This window comes from Chaetodon trifascialis, chromosome 1 (assembly GCF_039877785.1).
Source record: "Chaetodon trifascialis isolate fChaTrf1 chromosome 1, fChaTrf1.hap1, whole genome shotgun sequence".
Classification (NCBI taxonomy): domain Eukaryota; kingdom Metazoa; phylum Chordata; class Actinopteri; order Chaetodontiformes; family Chaetodontidae; genus Chaetodon; species Chaetodon trifascialis.
Window position 1 is genome coordinate 12,722,060 of NC_092056.1, and position 25,515 is coordinate 12,747,574.

The following is a 25,515-nucleotide window of genomic DNA, read 5'->3' on the forward strand; positions in this document are numbered from 1 at the left end:
TGGAGAAATGAAACATTTGCCTTGTCCGATGATTGGAGGCTTCTGTTTTACCTGACAGTTCTGAGTTCAGGAAGTGCCGGCCAAGGCTATCGTTTGCAATATTCAGGGTGTTCTCAAGGAGTCTGTGGTGTTATGAGAGCTGAAAACTTCCTTAAGCTTGAAGTGCTCTTCAAAAACAATGAGCAAATGAGGCCAGAACTGAAAAGAGATTTTCCCAGCAGAGAAGCAGATTTAATATTCTTGGGGCATTCAGTTTAGGTCGAGCACTCGCTGGTGTCAATATAAACCTTTGCAGCTCCAGTGATTAATGCATTATAGTTGAAGGCAAGAGCAGCCATGAACTTTAATTCATTTTCTGACAGTAATTCAATGTAAAACTAAACAATTCTAATGCAGGTTACAGAGATTATAGTAAAGAAAACATTTCCTCTGCCTGCTACGCAAGCATTTATAGAGTCTGTACAATTCCAAAATGACCTGATAAAGACAGTACTGTGTAAAAAACAACGGCATGTAAACAATGATCGTTTCAAACAAGGTCAAAGTCAGACTAAGTACAATAAAAGTGATACTTAGAATACATTATAGACATGCATGCACCACACTCCCACCATAACACTACTGGATTTATCACAGCATTTTGCAACATGTCCATATGACACATCTTCTACCTCTAATGTCTACATGCTAACATGCTCACAATGACCAGGCACTAGAGAAAAGGTAAAAATTAAAATTTTCAGCACTTTCTTTTGCAAACTACCCAATAGCTGCTGAGATACTTCAGTCTAGACCAAAGTGGTGGAGTGACAGTCACGTTGCTAGCCTAGCTAAAACGTGCATTTCCATCCATCCATCCATTTTCTATGCTGCTTATCCCTTTCGGGGTCGCGGGGGGGCCGGAGCCTATCTCGGCTGTCAATGGGCGGGAGGTGGGGTGCACCCTGGACCGGTCGCCAGCCGATCGCAGGGCACATACACACAACCATTCACACTCACACCTAGGGGCAATTTAGAGTCACCAATCAACCTAATGAGCATGTTTTTGGTCTGTGGGAGGAAGCTGGAGTACCCGGAGAGAACCCACGCATGCACGGGAAGAACATGCAAACTTCACACAGAAAGGCCCAACCCGGGAATCGAACCAGCGACCTTCTTGCTGTGAGGCACGCACACTACCTGCTGTGCCACCGTGCAGCCCAAAACGTGCATTTCAAACCATGTTTTTACAATATTTGCGTGAATGAATCACAGTAGCAATTTAATGGAAACTGAGGTAACAGTGTGTGCAATCAGTCATAAACAGGAATATAGTTCTATTAGCCATTGGAATAACTTGATTGAGACCAGTTGTAGTCCATGCAAACACAGCCAGAGGTGCAGGAAAGCACTGTATGACATTCAGATCATGGTTCAGCTATGCAGCCCTGCTCCAACCCTGTGCTCAGTCACTAAAGGACAACTTGTACTTCGATCCCTGTGGAAACATGAATGTAAAGTAGCTGCACATGTTAGACTCTTGCTGCCTGACACCTCACAAGTGCAGTGACCGTTTTACCTCAAGACTGCTGTACCTCTCCATTATTTAAATCTCTCCACACTACACTTCAGTTTGGAGAAGTCTCATGTCAGTACAGTGTAAATATCGCTTTCTTTTTTATGAATGAAGCAGCCAAACTGATATATGCAGAAAATAAAATCTGACAGGCTAAACAACAACTAGGTCCAAGCTCTTCAAGGAGCTCAACATGTAAGGAAATGCACTTTGTGCTTTGTCGAGAACATCAATAAAACTCTCAAATTTACTCGCTCTGTAATATACAGTGCACTAAAATTAGAGCTTAGATTAAAATGGAAGCAGCTGTACATTAAATAAACAGTATACAGAAGAATGCAAAGGCCTGTATTGTATGTATTTACACTTTAAATGAACTAAGAACAAAAAGCAACAGCAGTTGAGGCTTCCTGAGAAAAATACTCCATACCGCAGACTATCACCGGCTTGTTTCCTGACAGGGCAAACACGGATTTACTGCCCTCTAATTCGCTCTCAGTCTTTCTGTCTCTCTCTAAACACATAATCCATCACAGTCACAAACAGCAGAAGACTGCAGGTAGTCTTGTCTTTCTCCTACCTCTGAGTGATATGGAGTAAATCTGCCACAGTATTAATGCAACAGACTTGACTGGATGGAAAACTACAGTGTTTATTGGTTATTTCAGATAAGGCAAACGAGGAGGATTCCTCTCAAACATGGACACAGTGTGTTTTCTCATTCTGCTGAGCACAATATTTAAATATATCTTTGATGTGGTGTTTAAACGGAAAGTTTAGGGAAGACAGAATTTTATATTCGACACCTGTTCTCTACCCACAATACTGCATCTGTTTTATCTACTCTGGCATACAAACAACCAGTCTCCAACCATCCAAATATTGCATGAGGTGTCATCCGCTGACTTGACTGCAATGTGTCAGAACCAAAGATGTTTTCTGCTTTCTGCTCTATACCCTGTCGCGGCGATTCTATTTATAACACATATCTGTCTCTCTAATACTTTAGCAAACATACAAAGATTGAAGAATGCTTAAGAATCTCACTGAGAGCTCATTATAATTGGAAGTGTCATGACTACGGCATCCCAATATTGTCCCCTTGTGTTTTTCTGTTTCCCTCTCCGGCTGTGTCCCCTGTTGGTCTCTTTGCGTTTGTGGGTGTCGTTCCTGGGCTGCCACTCACTCTCCTGACTCCTGGATGTCTGTTCAACGTGCACACCTGCCTTCAATCAGCTGTCACCTCTCTCAGCCTTCACACCTGCCATCTATCAGCTCATCACCTCTCCTGCATATCAACCCCAACTCTTCTCCCCTTCGTCGGTAGATCATTGTCTCAGTTACGGTGGTATTTACATGCTCAGAGCTACTCCTTCTGTTCTTTCCAAGTTGTTTACTTACTGTCTTTTCTCCTTGTGCCTCAGGACCCCCTGTTATCAGCCTGTCTGCTATCCCTGCGCCTCTCCGGGCAGCCTCTCACACTCTTGCACCTCCGTCCCTGCACAGCCACTCTCCGCCATCGCCCATCTGTCCTCTGCCCCTGCCAGCCATCATCTCATCTCCACTTCACCTCCATTCCCCGGTACCTTCCAATAAATCTTCCTAAACTCATCAAATATACCCCGTGTCTGTCCTTTGTGTGGCTCCACCTTGCAACAACACCACAAGAAGAAGAAATCTATCACATTCGAGGGCAGCAATTAACGATTATTTTGTTATTGATTTGTTTTTTGTTGAATTCATTTAACAGTCTACAAAATAGCATAAAAAACATGCCCATTGCAATTTCACTACTGTACGTAGAAAAGAATAGAAATATGTGTATTTACTCACTTACTCTTTCATGCCGAGAGTTGAATGAGAAGACTGTCTCTTACACCTGTCGCTTCAATATGAAGATACAGCCAGCAGCAGATCTTATTTTAGCATAAAAAGTTACGCTTCAGTGTTTTTATGGATTAAACAAATGAGACATAACATATTGATTAATGAGCTTTAGAGGTGCTGGTAGGCAGATTTCCTGCCTTAACACAGAACCAGGCTAGCTGTTTCCCCTTGTTTACAGTCTTTGTGCTCAGCTAAGTTAAGCAGCTGGTGGTTCCAACTAGATATTCTCTGCAAGACAGCGAAGGAACATTTTTCTAAAAGCGATTAGATATTTCTGTAAGTGATACCTTTAATTTGTTTGTTTTGTCCAACCAACTGCTCAAAACAAGAAGTCAATTAACTACAGCACTATAAAATAAAAATGCACCCCATGAACACACTTAAACCAGAAGCATCTGCTTTTTCGCTTGATGAATTATTGAATAATTTTTCAGTCATTTCAGATTAATTCTCTGTCAGAGATATCAAATAATTCTTTCAGCACTAAGTTGTTGAGCAGAGTGAAATCCTAAACTGCCCAGATCATACAATTAGCCTGTGGAGCTTGTTTTAGAGACCACTCTCAAATAAGCTAGCTGAGAAAAACAAGTCTTTATCACGTTTCCTTAGACAGTTTGGATAAACTCCAGTTATGACAAATCACGATGGCCTCCCACTGTTGGCAGATGGGTTAGTCCGGCGTTGCCAGACTGAAAGTGTCCAGCCGGTGTATTAGTCACCTGCCGATCAGCACTGGGTCAAGGCCAGACATGCAAAAGCTCGACTGTCAAGACTGAACATTACATGCCACAAAAACCACACCAGATATCAGCTTTTAGACCCCACTAAAGGCAGGAAGCAGTGTCCACAGACTGACATCTCTGTATGCTGGCAGGTGCAGACTATTCCAGTAAATTAGTCATGCTTTTTAAGGAAAGAGAGGTAAGAGGATTTAACTCTTTTACAGAGCACAACGTGTGACCAATTTCTACTTACACCTCAATGATGGATTATTTCCTTTGATCCCCAAGAGCTGAAATGATTCAGATCTCTTTCTGTGGCCGAACATTACACAGAGGCAGAGAAAAGAAGGGGGAAGGCGGACAGAAATGTGAAGGGATGCAGCTTTGTGTAGCAGGAAAGCAAGGTGATAAAACTAAAGGGAGCGAGACAAGTGATAAGCAGTGAGAGGGAGGGGGTTTGACATGAGGTGGTAAAGCAGCAGAGATGAGATGACATTATTTATGGCATTAAGAGAGCGTGAAATAGAACTGGGCAGGGGCTTGTTTGTGCTGTACCCCAATCCTCTACTTTAAAGGACAGGAAGACTGAAAGATATGTAGACAGAGATCATCAGCTTCAGTCTCATGTGCATGTGTGCGTCTATTTGTGGTGCAAAGAAGGGAAAACAAATGATTTATATTATGGAGCATATCACACATGCAGTTAAGAGGAGTGTGGGCTACAATATGCAGGCAGAAAAATGACTTCTGGAGTTCATGGGAAGGAAACAAACATTTCATCACTCAGATAATAAAGCAACACTGCGAGACCGGGCCCATATTTCTCAAAGAAGTTAACCAGTTATTTATTATTCATCTCTACTCCTATTCACAAAAGTAAGAATAGAAACTACCTCATCCCTTCTGGCCTAAATTGATGTTAAGTTTAAAAGAGAGCTGACTGCAGTGAAGAAACAGAAGTGATCAGACACCTTCAGAGAGCGAAAGTGAAAAACAAATTGTTGCTCATGATGAATAACACATTATCTGAAAAATATGCATGATTTAGAATAGCTTATTATTTGCAGCATCACATCAATCAATGTAAGACTGAACAATATGGCAGACGTAGAGTAAACTTGCCTCTGGTAGTATATTCTTGCTAAAAGCACCCATGTGAGTGATCATGTGATCACTTAGTGGTCAGTCTTACGCTGAAAACAGGAGTGAGGAGCTTATTGCTCACACGTTTTAACTCCGAAGATGGAGACATATGGGCCCTGGGTCTGTAGGCATTCAACTTCAAAGAAGGACACTTTAGAAAGGTTATAAAATAAAATTAAAAATGAAGAAAGAAAAAGAAGAAAGCCAGGAAGAAACATCAGATAAAGTATAAAAGGAGGCAAATTTAGGACCATATTGACAGTCGGTATGGTCCCATTGCAATCAGTCCAGCTTTTTTCCTGTTTGCTCTCATAATCAATGCAAACAAATCCTACCAGATGTGAGCTACAGTGAGCTGAAGCTAACTTCTTCTGAATTATGCTGCTTCAGATAATGTATTCACTTTCGCTTTCAAAGATATGTTGTACAATCACTTCAAAACGTGTCAGGTAATGTGCTACACCTTTGTTTCCGTGCTGCAATCATCCAAGATATACTCAACTCCGCAGCTCTCTTACATTAACGTTTCCCTTAAGTCCAAATTTTAACTTTAGCTGTTTGACACACTTTATAAACACAGGTTCAAGTCCATCATCCTGTGATCCGAGCACAGGCAGTACTGCATACATGGCAGCACTAAGGTTTCCATCCAGAATGATGCCATGTGTCTTGGAAATGAGTAACACAGTTCAGCGATTATTCATCTGTGCAGAGAGAAGAAAAGTGAAAACTGCTAAGACTTCAAGTTGACTTTGGTCCTGTAGTTTCCAGGTCAGCGGCTGTGAAACCATACAGCACTGGAGCTGTGATCCAGGGACATTAACACAACCTGAACATGCCCCAAAGAGGAAACTGTGCTTGCAGACAGTTACGCTTTCTCCGACTGCAAAACTGCAAGTGTGACAAGCAGCAAGGTTTGGAGTTGTCACTCACATTGTGTTAACAGACTGAGATGACAACTTGAGAACTATTTGTATTCATTTCAGGTAGTCACATACAGAAGTTAATAATGTCTTTGTAGGCTCATCTACGTGTGGTAATCCTAACAAGAAAGACACAAAGCATCTGTTTCAGTATGTAAGTACGCATCTCGTACGTCGTCACATCTCCATCCATCCCATCATCACAATGAAAGACTCTCTCTTGGGTATTATTGCTTTGTTCAGAGCTGTCAGATTAGCAGCTGAGTGTAGGCGTTCAGGGGACACTCACCACAAGAGAGAGCGGCCTCTTCCACGACACGACTCCGATCAGTCCAGAGAGCAGCACCTGGAAGAGAAAGCAGATACTGTTTGAGTTGAATGAAACTGACAGGTATGTGGAAACAAACACGAATCCAAGAGAAATGTTGGTTTCCGCTTATTAATGTGGTAATTGAGTTTTCCTCCAAATAATACTGTAGTCATGGTAATGGCTGGGATCTGGGAAATGAGAGAGTGATGACGTCAGAAACATGAGCAGTCAGATGACGACTTTTTGTGATTTTTTTTGTGATAACGAGTAATTTTTCATTACAATGGATGCCACTTAGCTACGTCGACCGTACCGTACTCGACCTATCATTTTTATCCAGGCTCTAGGGATGTTGATGTCGGTCTGTAACTCAATCAGTTTACCACTTTGGTTCAGACTGAAATACCTCAACAACTGTTGGCTCGATTACGATGAATCTTTGACATTCATTGTCCCCAGAGGACGAATCCCACTGACTGCCAACCTGAGGCTGACATTTTTGGCTTTTGCTAAAATGAATAACAGGATGAATAATTATCATCTAACCACTTGATTTTTGTTCTGTTAGACTTCACTATTGCTCGGTTGCCATAATCCCAGATCTCAGGCAGTTACCTTTGACGAGTACAGTTCAATACCCATGAAAATAATGGAAAAAAAAAACTCTGAAAATAAGACAGAAGTTGTAATAAACCAAAATTGTCCTCTGATACTCAAACACACTGACTTTCAATATAGGATTTTCTTCTTCTTTGGTTTCTCTGGCAAATACACTCTGAAAAGGTCATCTTCTGTGTGGTGGGTTGAGTAATACACAGATCAGGTGGGAATGGTTGCTGGTTTGGTAACTCTGTGCCCATCTGTCATCAGATTTGTCACCCGTGTTTCAGTGTGGATGTGGATTTCTTTCTCAACTTCTCTTCGTGATCACAGGCTCACTCCTCTACACTTTCTTTCCTTTTAGCTTGAAACAAGTGAACGACGTGAGCCCGTGTTGAACACAGTGGCAACATTTTTCCATGATTGATTAAGATTTTAAAAGCCATTGTGACGTGTTCCAAGCTTCTTACAAGTGTGATTCACTCCTTACACAACCTAATCCCCCATACACGAAACTGTGCTCTTCTCATTTCATCTAACTGCTGCCAGCGACTGAAATTAAACACAAAGGCTGCTGAAAGTGTTGACTTCATGAGATATTCTATATTTATCTATTTGTTTACTTCTCTAATTACTGACAGATGTTATTTGACTGTAATATACATCACAACTCAGACTACTTGAGCCACATTTAGTCACAGGAAGCTCTATTCATTTAGGAAGTCTTACTGAGATCATTTCTTTTACAAGAGAGACCTGAAAACAATTTATACTCAACCCTGATTCCAAAACAGTTAGGGTGCTGTATAAAAGAAATAAAATGCTAAAATGAAGACACAGGTATGCTGATGCCTTCTGGACGTCAGTGGCCACCCTTGAGTTTTCCATGTACCCAACAGTGATGAGTGCGACAGCTGTCTTGAGTAAACTCAGTGGCACTGTGGTAATTGGAAACACAAAAAAAACTTGTGCTGTTCGTCTCATTAAATGCCCACGAATGGCATATATTTGTGTTCAAGTGACCGTACAAACAAGTACTTATTTAATCCAAACTGTGATTTGTCATTTTTGTGCTTAGAGCCAACCAAAGCTTGTCTATTGCGTTATCACATCATAAAACAGATTTATTTTTCATTTGTAACGTTCTTGGAGGGCACAGAAAAATGGCGTCGCGCTGCTGATCAGGGCCTCAGACGTCTCGTTCTAGAGGACATTACAGAGAAAGTACGGTGTTGTTTAACTCTGAGGTCTTGTTGGAAATTCAACATCTCGTGTTACTACCTTGGTGACTTCATCAGCCTGTCTCTCAGGACTTATTGGTGCTCCAGGTTTTTCCATTAGCACTGATTTGCTTTTAGATTTTGTGCTCCATCTACCTGGAACCAGCTACCCTGCAGCTTGAAATGAAACAATTCAACCTATCTGGACCCATTTTGTTGCGATGTCTGTGGTTCCCTCTCATATTGATCACTCCTATCCAGTTATTGATCCATCTGTTTGATTTAAATCTTAGTAATTCTACACCCAACTGCATGCTGGTCTTTTGTAGGGATGCCTCTCTAAACAGCAGATGTTTTTCTAAATGAGATACCTGATGAAATTCAATTTAGATTTGAAAAAAAAAGCTCCTATTGATTTTCTGAGCACGCTTCGCTCTGAGCGTGGTGTTGCATTTTTACAGTCCCAGCTACTGTAGGTGTGAATCCGCATATCATCGAAATGTGTGTGAACAAAGGGGATTCATAGCCTCCGGCGCTCTATTCCTCCTGGTCTCTCTCTCTCTCTCTCTCTCTCTGCCTTTCACCCTTCTTCACCCTCCATTAAACACCAACATGCTCTCCTCATTTCCCCCATCTTACTCTCCTCCTTCTCTTCACTGACTTTCTCGATATCTGCTCTCTCCTCCAGTTTTGCCAACCTTCCCTTTCCAATTTCTCCTCGTATCACACTCCATCTCTGTATTTCTTTCTCCTGCTCCGCGCCCACACAGTCACAGTATATTTCTGCGCTTACACACTCACTTTCACTCCTCTCTATCCAGACTTCTCGTTTCTATTTCCCTCTCCATCTTGTTCCACTCAATCTTCCACTTCTTCACTCACCTTGATACACACAGGACCTGACGAATGGGATGTCGATATTTCATTTGAGCACACACGCATGCACGCGCGCAAACACACACACACACACACACACACGCACACACACACACACACACACACACACACACACACACGCCAGATAAATAGAGACCTGGATTAAAGGATAAGGCTGGTGCTTTTTTTAATCTTTTTATAATTAGCAACATCATAAACCACAATAAATGTATCCAACTAGCAAGAATTGCCTTTGTAGCCTGATTACGCCTCAGTGCTATAGGCTCCAGCATCATCAAACAACTATTAAAAACACATAAAAGCCATAAGTCTCACGTCAATGCAGCAATATCACGTTTTTTTTTTTAGACAACAATGCAGTTGCCATGAAAGCATAGGATGTCAGCTGCATAAGACTTGTGTTGCTGATATGATAAATTCACTATTTGATTCCTTTTGATGAGATTTAATGATTGTAAGGAGATTAAATAATGACAAACTTATCTTTGATTTTAGATTAGAGGCTGAGAATTAAACCACAATCTGTTTTCGTGGATCTTTTCTACAACAGTGAACTCTGTCCTGACTGTCCATATTTTTACATTATTCCTGTATTTGGTCTTTTACATGACTGCAGGCAGGAAATGAGGCAGGTAACAACCTGCAAATGTGATTTCAGACACACTTCGGTTTACTCAGACAGTTACCTCTATACACAACACTTAAAATTAGATCTGTATGGCATGAGAGTATAAAAACACTTAGGAATCAAATATCTCAAGTGAAGGTCTGTGTCAAGTTCAAAGTGATCATTTCTCATTTCTCCTGCCCTATTTTACCTCACCACATCTCCCTCTTTTATTCATTTTTAGATCATGACTATATTATGACATTGATGTGGAAGCATGGAGCAGGTGATGCGCTTGATCTGGTATTCTTTTGTTCATTCAATATGCGAGTAAAGACACAGATTTAACAGTCAAGGGAACCTTTCTTACAGCCATATTGTCATATTGTTGAAGATATCGAGGGTGCAATAAAACATACAAAACACACACACACACACACACACACACAGATGGCAGAATAACTGCTGCAGCAGAGACTGAATGGAGCTGAAATGTGGGAAAGCCCTTCCTCTCTCGATCTCATCCTTTTCCTTCTTGTGCATCCCTCCGCTGTGCAGTGTCTGTGTGCTCATGTGTTGAAGGACTGTGTGCATACCTGTGTGTCTTTGTGTGTGTCTGTTGGTTTGAGAAATGATGTGAGAGCAGGAAGCATGTGATAGCTTTGCTGGTTGTCAGTCACTGGAGGCTTTTCCCCTTGGCTGCTCTCAGAACAGGATTAACATGCAATACTTAGCAGCATTAGTCACTGAAACCTGGGCAGCGCACACCCACTAACGTACTGACAAAATGCTGAAGCATCTTTCTGTGTTTACGAATTTCCTGGTATTCTACCAGAGACCAATTAAAAGGCTTGGTAAAAGCTAAGAAAACAACAAAAACAGGAGCAGCGGGACAGCAAATTATGAAGGGTCTGCACAAAGAGACGGATGCATCGAACCTTATACTAAGATATAGACCCTTCCATACATTGTTTGAGCCTGGACCTAAAAACAGCTATTGTAGCAGTCTACAGTATAACAGCCTTCAGTCAGTCACTGACACATGCTGGTGTAGTACAGAATATGAGGTTGAATAACAATGAAAACTATTAATGAAGGACATTTAAATAAAATGTGGTCAGTGAAAACAAGTCAGAACTGTCATAACTCCACATGGAGAATGAATTGATTTGCATTCTAGATGAGCTGTAAAGTTGCCAAATCATTAAAAATGGAAAAATGGAATAGCAATAAACAAATCTGTGTATTTTTGGGTAACCCTGAAGCTAACTTTGTAAACATTCACAGCAGAAGACTCAGAACAGTCAAAGGCTGAAGAGGTAACACTGTCAGAAATGTGTTTGGGAACAACAACCAGAGCCTGAATTTTAGTGTTGGATAACATTTAAAGACATCTAATGTTTGATAGCTGTTAGTCAGCAGAGCATGTTCAGATCATTAAGCAAGTCAGCTAAAGTGACGCACAGCTGGTGGGAAACAGCTTAAAATGACAGATGATATGATAAAATGAACATAAAAATGCTATTAATTTTTTAAAAGGCTATACTTTGAGACTAATGTAAAACTATGAAGTTTTTCTCTGTGCATCTTTCATACACACACACAACAGTCACATACAGATTCACAAGACCACATACACACACACACACACACACACACACACACACACACACACACACACACACACATGCACATGTGCACACAAACAGAGTACTGACAAGTGTAAATGGAACGGAGAGATAAAAGTGAAGCTTTGGCTTTTCACAGGACTGGATTAGAGGATCCAGCGTCATCGCCATGAAAGAATGCATTACTCTTATACTTTGACAACTAACACACACGCACTTGTACACACGAACCCAGAGGTGACATGTCGTGTGAGGCCCACCACAAAGCAAACATTCAGAAATATGACTTTAAAATTCCCTTTTTACAGATCAGCGACTTATTGCAGTCAGTCAGTGTGAAAAGGTTGAACTCAAACTGCTTTATGACAGAATAACAGCACGTGAGCCCTGCTGGATCCCTGGATGTGAGAAACCCAGTAAGCCATAAGTCTGTGTGGCTGCCGCAGCAAATTCCAGCCGTATACACAACACAGAGCACACATTCACATGCCAGTTCACAACTTCAGTCCATCAAAACCCGGGTTTTACTCTGGAAAACATGGAAGAGTGTTGTGATATTCAACTAGGACAAGGAAAGGCTTATTTAATCAGACAAAACAACACGCTGTGTGGGTGATTATGTGCTATTGTACTTGTCCACATGAAGAAAAAACCTCCAAACAGAGAAACCTTTTCTTTTTTTTTTTTTGTCCTTCTCATATTAAGTTATTTTAGTCCTTAACTCTGACAAGTTTAGAGGAAGGTGTATGACTAAGATGTGAAAATAGGATGAGCATTGTTAAACTGACTGAAAGAATGAAAACTTCACGTCCTCCACTGTAGGCACTTAGACTTTCAGAGCAGTCAGGAGTCTCTTTGAATGTGTTGTGGGTGCTGCTGACTGGGAGGAGGCTCCGGGGCAGATTCAGGTCACAGTGGAGGGTTTGCATCTCCCAGCTCGTCTGGGAGCTCTTAAGAAACCCTCCAGGAGGAGCCTCTGGAGGGAAAGACATCTGGGCTTCTCTGCCACTAACCTGATGAACCTCGATGCTGATTCGAGAAAGGATGACAGGTTCATTTGTTGCCTCAAAAACTAATTTCAACAAATTTTTAATTACATTTGGTGGTGTTACGGACCAATCAGTTTGTTTCCCTTCCTTATGTCCAAACTGCCGACTTAATTGCCTAAAGCTCATTAAATTAATTCAAACTTATTATTTTGTCTTTATTTGTCTTGCTGATGTGGCTCACATGTAAACCACAGGCTTGCTTGTTATTCCCTACATGCCAGCTGGCTCATTCATGTCTTTACTGTAAGAAGGAGATGAAAACAGTGACTTGAAGTGTTTTGATTTCTCATCAGCTGCTGGAAGGACAGACTTGATGATTAACGTAAGTAAGAAAAGGGAGCTAGTTATTAGCACCCAATATTTAATTCCTGTAGTTCTATTTTGGTTAAAGACCACCATGTGCAGGTAGCAGATGATTATATGTGCTTACGAACTATTTTTGATTGTTGTCTGGGCTTTACAGCAAATGGAGAAGAATATACAGCAAAAATGTATTAAAGCTCTGGTAGAAACAGGCCTCTTTTGATAAAACCGGATATTTCATGGGTTGTTCATGGGAGCAACAATAGAGCCAAAGAGACCAGAACTGTTAAATATAACCACATTCATTTCAATGAAGTGTGTTGAAGAGGTTTAACTGTGGGGTCACAGTTTGTGTTGTATTTCTTTCATATTATACTACAAAGTGTTTTCTAATATGGTTTGTTTCCTCTCTCTCTCTCTCTCTCTCTCTCTCTCTCTCTCTCTCTCTCTCTCTCTCTCTCTCTCTCTATATATATATATATATATATATATATATATATATATATATATATGTGTGTGTGTGTTTTTTTGTTTTTGTTTTTATTGGATACCAGCATTTCATAAGCATCAATACAAGATATACAGTTATTCCACAGCTGTTTTCCTTATTTTGCTTTATGGTAATAAAATTAATAATTAGCAGATAAATAAAGATGCCAAGTGTGTTCACTAAAAAATTTGATCAAATAAAAAATTGGATGCATCAGATTAATTCAGTTAGGGTCCAGAGAGGTGAGTGTGTTGCCATCTTTTATAAAAAGGGAATATTCAACTTTTTCCAAAGAAGAAAAGACATTTAAATCACTTAACCAGGAAGTAGTAGAAGGGAAGGAGCGTTTGGGCTTTTCCGATATAATAGAATACGTCTGCGGGCTATGAGCGAAGCAAAAGCGACAACATCAGACATATCTATCACAGATATCATTTGTGCCTGGAAATAGCCTACTAAGTCTGTTTTTTGTGAAATGAATTTTGTGGAAAACCTTAAATTGGATTAAACTAAGGCGAGCACAAGAAGATGTAGAATTGACCCTGATCAGTGTTTCTCTCCACCACCCATCTGTCAAATCAAAGCCAAGCTCCCTTTCCCAACTCTCCCTGACCCTCACAAGGGAGGACATGTTCGAAGAAGATATGAGGTCAAATAATACTGAATTCTTACTACGAGCCAAGAGAGAGTACCTCAGGAATAAGAGATCCCACTGGAAATTGAGGGAAAGAAGTAAAGTGTGTGCGAGCATAGTTCCGTGCTTGGAAGTATCGAAACATATGAGATTGGGGTAAATTAGATTTGACACGGCGATCATTAAATGTAGCAAATAAGTCTATATATAAATCTGAAAAACAAAGCAGACCTCTCTCCCTCCACAAAGTGAAAGCTGCGTCTGCACTGGAGGGGGGAAAGAAATGATTGTTGCAGACAGGGCTTAATGGGATGGGTGCTGAAAGTTTGAAGATTCGTCTGAATTGTTTCCAAATTTTCAAAGAGGAAAGTACATCCATCCATTTTCTATACCACCTATCCCTTTTGGGGTTGCGGGGGGGCTGGAGCCTATCCCAGCTTCAATGGGCGAGAGGCGGGGTACACCCTGAGCCGGTCGCCAGCCGATTGCTGGGCAACATGCAAAGACAGACAACCATTCACACTCACACCTGGGGGCAATTTAGAGTCACCAATTAACCTAATGAGCATGTTTTTGGTCTGTGGGAGGAACCCGGAGAGAACCCACGCATGCACGGGAAGAACATGCAAGCTTCACACAGAAGGGCCCCGCCCGGGGATCGAACCAGCAACCTTCTTGCTGTGAGGCACGCGCACTACCTGCAAAGTACAAATGTTTTCTAATATGTTTATTCCTACATATATTGTATGTATATAACATGGACAAAATATCAGAAACACCTTTGATACAGTGGACTCACATGAAACAGTGGCACCTTGAAACAACACACAGTAAAACATTTACAGCAGAGCTGCTGTCTTGTAGATAAAATCATGCGGAATTACTTTTTACACTGAGACTTAAAGGCTATGTCAAGTCTAATTTATTTATATAGACCAATATTGCAAATTGCAACTTTTTCCTCAAAGGGTTTTACAATTATAGCCTACGACTGCCTCTATCCTCAGATCCTCCATTTAGATAAGAACCTCAGCGAGAGCAACGGAGGAGGGATCCCTCTGGAGAGAGAACAGACCAAAATAGCAAATCATAATATGGACGGTTGTGTTTAAAATTCTGTCTTATTTTGTGTTGTTTCTATTAAAATATCAGTTTCCAAGGGAGGGAATAAAACACCTCTTAATCCAAACATCCACAATGAGGACATCCATAATTAACCAGACGACAGTGGAGGTGTTTATGACTCCATTCTTCTGTTTAGAAAAGAAAGATATGCCAGTATGGATTCTACCTAAATAACAGACTTGACCTTATTCTAATTCATTTATGCATGGCGCCAATCAAAGAAGCCATTACTGAGAGTGAGGGTTTAGAAAGCAGGCCGTTTCTCAAACATCATCATAGCCAAGATGGATGGAGCCTGTGCGGTTGCTGTGGTAACCACGAACTGGCCATTTGCCAGGATCCATAATGATTTCCCATCAGCTGCTGTGCTGAAAGGAGCAGGGACCCTCGCTGGTTCAGACAGAATCCCCCACAACATCATCACACACACACTTAGTCATATACTGGAGAAACGTACATGGTGAAAACAGTGGAGCCACACACACACACACACACACACACACACACACACACACACACACACACACACACACACAGTCAGTCAGTCAGTCAGTCAGTCAGTTCCTCTCCTGCTGTTCCCTTTCAAGTGAAACAGCCTCTTTTATTCCCTTTCACTTTTGCTTTATGTTGGTCAAGAGAAGAAAGTCTTTCCACAGATTCATCCGTCTCTCTGAGCTCTTCCTGCTCTGCAGCCTCTTAGCACAGGGTAATCTGACATGTGTGAAAGTGTGCACGTCTTTGTGCGTTTTGTGTTCCTGGCTGTGAGTGCAGGTATGTATTGGAGAATACGGCTGAGCAGAATATGTCCGGGGACACTCGCCATCCTGGCCGTTGATGAAATGAAGAGCTGCTGATTAAATGGACGTCTAAGAGGGAGCTGTTGTCTACATCTGAGGGCATCGTCCTGTCAGTCATCTCAAATTTCTTTCCAAAAATGAAGCGTCACATTAACGTTAGCTGAATGCTGTGTGTCAGTATCGACACTGACGGACTGATAGTCACCTTCAAACGTCAATCACATTCATGAAGCTGACTTTAAGGAGCTCTGTTGGTCTACCACTTTGTTCCAGATGTTCATGTCTCTCACAGGATGAATTGTATTAACTTTGGTGATCCCGCCCAGTTTAGTCCGTCCATTATACTTGGTCCATCTCTTGCCTTGTGAAGTTTGTGTATCCCATATCTCTCTGATGTGCCCCTTGGGTTGTAATGTATGAAGCAGCTTAGATTCATTAAGATGAGCGCCTGAAAAAGTTATAATTATAAATGCTCCTATATCCTCCTACATGAGCATCTCTCATAGAAACTGAAAAAATAGCAGTTTGTATTTTTAGTATGAATGGCGTGATCAAGAACGAAAGTTTTGCTTTTGAACAAAAAGTGCTGTTTGGTGTAGCTTCAGACATGTTCACAGGAGGAAAAAGGATGACACTCTAAATGTGGATGAAACAGAAAAATCACCTTGTGTTTCACCTTGAAGAACACTTATTTCTGTGTGTGCGTGTATGTGTGTGTCCAAATGAAAGACAAATGAAGGTGAGCTGTAGCATCAGGGGAGCTGAATTCCTAATGCTTTTGTGACAATTTCGGCTTCAAACAACCTTCAAGTAACCTTTGCTGGCCATGAAATGAGGGGTACAAAATGTGTGTGTGTCTATCCACTGTATGAGCATATAGAGGGAGCATGTGGGACCACACTGTAGGGATCGTGAGGTGTTTGATGCCGCTGCGTCTGCGGCTCCACAGAGTGTAACTAAACCTTGTGCTGACAAAGCTAACAGACGTGTTTTTGGCCTCCTTGTGTTCCCGCTGTTTCAACCACAGCAGCGGTCCTCCTCCAGATCCCCCTTTTCTTCCCTAACATCCGTTTCCTACAGTACTCCCCCTTCTCTCTCCACCCACCACCTGCTCCTCCTTCCTAACCCCTCCCCCATCGCGTGTGTATCATCACTTCGTTTCGAGTGCAGCAGCACCTCGCTGCCGTTGCCATGGAAACAGTGGCACAACAGCAGGTTGGTTGCCGCTGATGCCTGGGGGCGTGGCATCTCAGGCACCCTTTGCTCCTCTCCTTTCACTCATGGAGGTCTCTAGTACCTCCGCTGAATCCATGAGCCAAGACATGAACATCAGCCTGGATGTGTAGCAGACGGTATCCCAATGATTGCATCCATACACTCAAAAGCATGCATGTCAGCATCAATGTAAAGGGAAGGGTGAATCAATCCAAGTGCACGGTGCACCCATTCAGCAGGATAAAATCTGAAGAAGGCACTGAGGATAGATCCATCAATATCATCATCAACCACCACCAATCTGGTGAACAGATCCTCTTCTATTTTAATCAATACAGGCTGCATAATTGATCATCTTTCACTCGCAAGACCACAAATGTCTTTTTACTCCTTTTTTAATTCTAACTGATTACATGTCAGGCCAAAAAGCACAAAAGTACTGTGCCTGAATGCATCCTGTGTAGACACTGACAGAGGACTGACGCTGCTGCTGCTGCTGCTGCTGCTGCACAGCCGACATGCTGCTTTGGCTACGTGGCCGGTGTAGACAGGGTGTTAATATAAGGAGTGTAAAACCTCTCACAGTATGGAGCTGACAGGAAATGAGGAGAAAGAAATGTGAAGTGTCTGAAGTTTATACTCAATTATTGTGCTTCCCTTGTCTCTTGTTTGAAGGGGTTTAACAGCTGGTAAATGTGACCTCCACTCGAATGAACTTCAGCCTGAAATGGATCGTGCGATGTGCATAACAATGGAGGGTCTGTTTCTAATCAGACATCGTACGGAAAAGGTCATAAATTGAAACACTAGAAACAATGGTGCCCCTGAAAAGAAGTCGTTCTTGTGGGAACACCGGAGAAAGTTACTGATTTGCTCACAACTCTATCATCTAAATGTCAGGTGTTAATCTCCGAGGGGGGACAAAACGTTCTGTGACGCACAAGATGTAGAAATACAGCTTCACAATTCACCACAGTCCTTCTCTCGGCTGACAAGCATGCGCCTGCAAATGAGTGAATATTGCAAAAACTTTTTTACACAAATTTCCATATGGATCATCCTCACGGATATACTTTTTAATCTTCCAGGTACACACAAAGCACAATGCCACTGGTGTCGCAGCCCCTTGTCTGTCCATAGTAGACCGTGAGCCTTAGATGAACATGGCGCCTTGTTTCCTGATGTGAGATTCTTGTGCTTCACTGCATGGTCAGCCGCAGTGTTCCTCCAGCCGAACGTTCAGACAAAGTGGCTGAAGTGAGAAAGGGCCAACCTGTGAGGGTGAAAAACCCTCGACCTGTTTCTGCGCATCAAAAGCGTCGTGAGAACACAGCAGGTCTGACTGGAGGAGAGAGAGTGGAGAGAAAGAAAGAGAGGTAAAAGAGGAGACGCTGCTCGTGGCTCTCTGGCTCCTCTTCCTGATTTAGATCACCATCAGACTCTCTGTATCTCGCACACGGGCCCGTCACACATGCATGAGCACAAACACACACACATGGACTGCCACTTCTCATTTCACAAAAGCTTCTTTGATGCTGCAACAAATGAACATGGAGTATGAAAAACAGAAAGAAAACATTAATGCTTTCCTTTCAATTATCCAGATATATTTGCACTGTGAGACCCTCCTGGCTTCGTCACTGCAATGAATTTCAACGCTTGACAGAATCTTCATTACTTTCAGTTGTTAAATCCTCACAGCGCAGGAAATCAAATAAAAGACACACAACAAATTTACACCGAGAGGCTGCAGAGACTTTACAGCATGACTACAAAACCCTCTGAATGACGGACAGATGACAGTATCTCTATATTCCCTCCTGATGGTGCGATGCATTGCTCAGCTGCAGAAACAGGCTTTGACTCTCATGTTTCACCAATCTGGCAGTAACTAAAAATATCTCTCAAGAGTCACATAAAACTGTTTGCATGAATATTAGGCTGCTATATTATGCAGGAACTTTGGGGGTCACAATGGCTGGAACAGCCATCACTCACACACAGTATATATGTGTGTGTGTGTGTGTGTGTGTGAGTGTATGGGTGTATTTGAAAGACAGGAGGAGGTGCTGATTCACCAGGATGTGACACCTGGTAACCAAACTTCTACCGTAAACTTCTGCTCAAAGTTCTGATGGGCACTTTTGGGCCTCAGTGGTCATAATTCAGGAGTAAAGGCTGCAGCTTTCAGCAGCGTGCAGCGGTGAGCCAGTCAAACATCCATCCTGGATACGGCTGCAGTGACACCGGCAGCTGAATCAGGCTTTCTGTCCTGTGCTGACAGGATAATCTCGCCCTGCAGCCAACTAGATTTGAAAGGGGAAAAGAGAGGGAGAGTGTGTGTTTTAGTGTGCTGAGTTGTGCTTTGGTGGGTGTGTAAATTGTATCCTCATCTGCATCAGCTTGGCTCAGCTTCTGACCAAAATGCACCTCAATCTTTTCCTAAATATTTCAAACTATTGTTATATATTTATGTTAGTTATGTCCCAGAGTCGCAGCTGCAGCTCTTCTCGTGCTCAGTCATCAAAATGTTTTACAAGAAGAGAAAAAATGGATTTTGAAACAAATAAACTCAAACCGCATGTTTTTGACATGTAACAAGAGATCACTGAACAATGAACACTTTTTTATTTCACTGTGTCTGAGGGATTCAAAAGAGGATTCTGCCTTCAAATCCTCAGGAAGGGACGTGCAGGGAGTTTACGATTTTCACTGAAAACATTTTTAAAAAAACAGTACATTGGAAACTGAGTTTCGTGTTGATCTCATCCACAAGAGGTTGTGCTTCTGCGGCAGGAAGACACTGTTCATGGCAGTTTACAGTGAGCACAGTTCAGAAAACGTGTCCAGCATTGAAGGGGATTTGGTACATTATCAGAAGACCCTTTTTTTTCTTTATTTTCCAACAATACATGGTAAAAATTTCAGCCTGTTTGCGATGCAAATGGTGTTTTTTAAATTTAACTTTTAAGAATAATCAAGTATATTTTATATGTGATCAGATTTTTAGCAGTTTTAATATTCAAAATAAACTCAGATTCCCAAATTTAAAAAATATACATTGAAACATAGAAATTGTTCAGTCCTGACTTTGCTCTATAGGATCTGAAAGAGTTTTCCATCTGCTGCAAATACTTCATTCCCTAATGAGACCATCTCATCAGACACTTTACTTCTCTTGTCTGTGCGGGTGGGAAAGCTCGCCGTCTCGAAAGCCACAAACTCAAGTCATTAGAACAAACTCAGAAAAAAAACACCACACTGCCATTCACAGGGAGGCGACTGAGCGACACTTTCAAGTCAAGAAGCAATTAACGCCGAGAAAGGCCTCTGTGAATGATTACGGACACGAGCTCCATTCAGTGCCTTCTAATTTCTCAACCAATATGATAGATCTCCCTGAAACACACAGCAGAGAGCTCCATGACTCGCCTCAAGCTCGCTGAACCAGGTTTACTGTCTGATTGTCACCAGTCACCATTTGAAAGAAATTAATTTGGGTGACACTTAAAGGACGGCTGGTGGGTTTCAGATGTTTCTATTTCTGGGCACAATATTCCCACTACAGAGTAAACACATCTAAATGCCGATGATTGTACTGAACGGAGGCAGCTGGCATCCGCTGGTTTGTACATGATTAAAGCTACAGGCTTCACTGCCGCTGTGACTGTGTTTTAATCAGTTAACCAGGCCTTTATGAGCACATGTGTTACATTATAGGAAAATAAACCCCGAGCAAAGTAAGAGTTTAATCTTCACGTGTCACCACCAGCCTCTAACCTCGTGTTTTATATCAGCCTGAGTAATTCTGCTTGTGATATATCTGCTGCCGTCTTCCCTTTTCTTCTTTATAAAACAGTGATTTTATGGCTGTTCACATATTGCCAGCGAAGCCTCGTCTCCCTGACTCCATGCAAGCCTGCCACTGGGCAATGTTCTCACTTACACATCAGCCGGGTGCTGTGGCCTGGGGTGAGCTCAGTTCATATGATACGACATTACGCAAGGTTTCAAGAGAGTGGAAGAGACAGGCAGATGCACCCACAAGGACTTCACTGTCCAACCCCCTCTCCTCCTTTCCAGGTATAAGACAAAGAGGAAGTGATGTGAAGATCCAACTTTTCACTACCAAACATTCAGCCCCTCTAGGCTTGAAAAGTGGATGTAAAAAATGTAGTTTCCACCTGTACAGGTAGACCTGTACCTACAGCAGCTGTGCAGCAGCTTCAATTCAAACAAACTCAAACTAGTCTGCTGTTCATTAGATCATAAACAAACAGCTACTATGAGCTTCTACGTCTCACTGGTGCCATCTTCAAAGCGCTCTGTCAGCAGCTGTGCATTGAACCATATGTGATAGTTGTTGGTTGTTCGTTTTTAAACTCACATAAAAAAAACCTGAATGGAAACAGCACAGAGAAAATCTCTGGTTGGTTCATATATAGAAGGAGGATCTTTTACATATAAACATGCACACATTTAATAAACAATTCATAACCAGTGTTGTGCTAGTTAGTGAAATTTAGTAATTACTTAACTTATTAAAAATAATGTCTTACCAGTAAAAGTATATTTTCAATTAGTTTTTAAACTTTGAAATGCTGCCATTGGTGGTGTGCCTGTAGTTTTCATTTCAGCTTGTGTTGTGGTCAGAACAAATGTCTGTGATGGCATCAATCATGTATTGTATATATGTACTATATATAAAAAATATTCATGTTAAGGCTCTTTTTTGTCAGCAACTAGCACAGTATCACCCACTGTTGGCCATTTTGACTTTGGAGCTCATTCAGCTAATTAAATGCATTTTTCATGGCTTAATTGCCTCAAATGTACTGAAAACATCATATTATACTCAAAGGAAAAATACTATCAACCATATCAGTGAGGACGATCTTTTAAAAGGGTCAAATTCTACAGCATCTTTGAGAAGTTCAGCAGCGTCCATGTTCATTTTCACAGTAGGAAACTGAAGAATACTCCTAAGAAGTACAGCCACTATAATCCACTATCATCATGTCTATGTACAATACATTAACAGTGGAGTCTTATTTGTTTACGTCAGAGAGAACAACCCTGAACTCACAACATGATTTGACTCTGTTATTACAAAGTTGTGGAGGATTTGGGAGGGTGTTGGCTTTGGTTTCTGGTTTTGTCCTCAAGTGGGAAACTCCAGACCATAAATTGTGATGATCTTAAGCCGCCAGATCTTAATGTGGAATTACTGCCATCTAATTGAACCTAATTTAGTAAGTAGTCAGTAGTTATGAGCTAACGCTGCATACACACACACACACGCACACACACACACACACACACACACACACACACACACACACACACACACAAAATCCAACAAACCTCTTCTTTGTAAACAAATAGAGATAAAACAAAAGCTAATCTAAAATTTTTTCTGAGTTTGAACAGCCGACTCTGAGGGGGGATGTGAAACATTTCTCCAACTCATTACAAGAATAATTGTACAACAACGCCCAAGACAAGCACGCATCGCGCTAATGAGCACGCTCAGCTCCATGTGACCGCAGTCGTCCACGCAGCACATTCATCATTTCATCAAGGAAAGCATAAACAAATGAGCAATGCAATGATTACCAGTGAAGCCGGGAGCAATTATCACTCAGGAATAACATTTTATTTGTGATTACGCAGTGTTCCAGTAAGAAAAAAGATCAGAAAGAAGACAAAGAGTGCAGCTGAAGCCAGACGAGCAAATTCACAGCGTAACCCCAGCGCTGCGTCCTGCGACTTCACGTGAGATCCCTGCCTCTTAATTACTCATACATTTAATCTACTGGGATATGTGCGTGTGTGTTTGAATGCATGTGAGAGATAGAGTGATATGAGCACAAATGTCTTTTGAGAATAACTTGTATTTTATCCTCCTGTGAAAGGTCTCAGTTTTACAAAAAATGCATTCCTTCAAAAATCTGCTGTATCATATTGCTTTGAGAGCGCTCTGAAGGTATAATCTTTCTCCAAGCAAAGTGATTTATGGTTTCTTCTCAGGAGCAGCGTCTTTATGGAGTTGTAAGAAATAAAAAAATCAGTTCGGAAACTCCTACTGTACTGTGGGCTGATCACTTTCAGGTGTTTGACACTTGATTAAACTACAATTACCGCCTCGTGGTTGTATGTCTTCATGAAACATGTTGTCTTCACTCAGAGACTATTTTTACAGAGCACAGAGGACTGATAGAGAGCTTCATCACATGGTGCAACGACAATCATCTGAAGCTCGATATCAGTAAAACCAGTGAGCTTGTGGTGGACTTCAATGCTTCAGATATGGATGTTACTGCAAATAAGCTGTAACGTGGACGCTTCATGGACAGTTTCATGGTGCAAATACAAGATCAGCGTCACCAATTCAACATCTGACTAAGTGTCAAACATGGTCACAATCTCCCCTTCTGTTCCTGAGTGAAGGTTTTGAATAATGACCAGAAAAGTGCAACATTATGATGTCACAGTGAAGTCACCACTTTATCATTTTATCCCTTCGTGTGACGTTTTGTGTATGAATTGTTGCGAAATGCCCACGAGGCGCTCCTGAGATACTGCGTTAACGAGAATGGGACTGATGGTTAACGGGTCATGACTATTGTCAGCACAGAGGCATAAAAGCATTCATTCAGTGTAATCTTGGTTATTTGGGCTGTTAAATAAAGTGGCCCCATTTTCTCTGCAATTAAAGTGTAGTTATGGGGGATGCAGACTGTAAAATAGTGTTGTTTGTTACTCCCCTTACTCCCTTGTACCTACTGAATAAGTACCCAGTAAGTATTTATTTGTACCTCATACTGTATGTTTACACTGTAATTTGCAGGCTGCAATCTAATCAGCTCCTCCTGATGAAAAATAATGATTCTGTTTCCTCCGTCTCTCTGTCCCACTTAGTCAGTAAGATTAGTTGTTTTGTTTGTTGTTGATGCAATGCGCTGCTCCGTGTGGAGTCAGCATTTCATTCCACTGCTTGCTCCGTGCAGACGTGTGTCCCCCCCCCCTCCCTTTTTAATTTCACGGCTGTATGATTAACTTTCAGGGGCATTTCTGCCCCAGTTCATTTCTGTCCCACCAAAGTGTTGTCTGCAAAACACCTGTATAAAGCGTTACTGCACGCACGAGGTAAATGTCAGCTGACCTGCACACACACTCTGCATTTTAATCTCTCTGTTTCTGTTAAGACTTTCCTGCTAATGGAAAAGAAAATCAGCTGGCTACAGCAACAAAGATGATAAAAGTATCCCACCTACAGGAGCTCCCACTGAATCACTTTACAAAAAAGTACAAAGACGACATTTTTTTTTGTTTTCCTGCTGCTTTGAATTATGAACTGCGTGTTAGTAACTGTCAGTCTGCAACGAATGAATGCACAAATGAGCTCCCACGCTTTTAAAAATATTAATTGGCGTTTTCACCCACACACATATCATTAGCATATGAAAATATAGGGTTTCAAGTCAAGTGTGCAATAAGTGAGGATATCCTCTCTTTTTTTAGGTGGTCAAAACTTTTCCAACACAAAAACTGGAAAAGGTTAAAGAGTTTTTATGATTTAGGTGCTTTTTCACAGCATCTTAACTTTGTTCTATAGACTGATCCATATGCATCAATTCAAACACCCACTCACAACACAGAGGGAACAGAGCACTATGCAGCGGACCAACACGAAACCTAAACCCCCCTCAATTTATCAAAGTGGCCCCACAAATCAATGTGGATTACTTTGGGAGAAAGCATTGCTCATGTGGCAGTGCATTTCCATTACCACACAACAATATTGGCCTTTTGGGAGGCTGCGGTAATTTTGTCTATTGATGAAATCACAGGCAAAGATCAGATAACCGTGCCATAGTTTAGGCAATAACTCAAATACGGAGCACCATCATCTCTGTATGGATAATAACACAAACACACACACGCACACACAGCACTGCCCAAACAGACCCTGATCACACAGTCACGTCATCTGTAGAGGTCAGACCAGACTCAGGTAACATATTGTCAAACAATAAAGGGATTATCCCTGTAATCCAAATGGTGAACACCTCCACCACAGCAGTAGGTGTGACCTTGTCAGATGTGAGTGCAGACGCCACAACGCCACAGCTTCAGACCGTCTGCGAAATTCAGATAAGCTGAGCAATCAAATATGTACAGTTTAAGCCTTCAAGGGATGGTTTGACATTTTGAGGAATATGCTTATTCACTTCCTGGCAGAGAGTTAGATGAGAAGATTGATGCCACTCTCATATTCTTCTGTTTGATATCAAGCTACATTCAGCAGCAGGTTATCTTAGTTCAGGCCCGCCGTTGTGTTGCTCACCAAGCAGTCTATCTCTCTCTCTCTCTCTCTCTCTCTCTCATCAACTTAAACAAATGAGAC

General features: G+C 41.6%; 1 protein-coding gene across 2 annotated transcripts in view; it reads right to left on the reverse strand.

Moving 5' to 3' along the window:
- fam189a1 (family with sequence similarity 189 member A1) overlaps nt 1–25,515 on the reverse strand; it is an 85,845-nt gene that overhangs the window by 40,328 nt on the left and 20,002 nt on the right. For both annotated transcript variants that reach the window (XM_070967962.1, XM_070967955.1), the window contains exon 2: nt 6,520–6,576. In XM_070967962.1, coding sequence (XP_070824063.1) covers nt 6,520–6,576 — 57 coding nt within the window. The remainder of the gene's footprint in view (nt 1–6,519; nt 6,577–25,515) is intronic.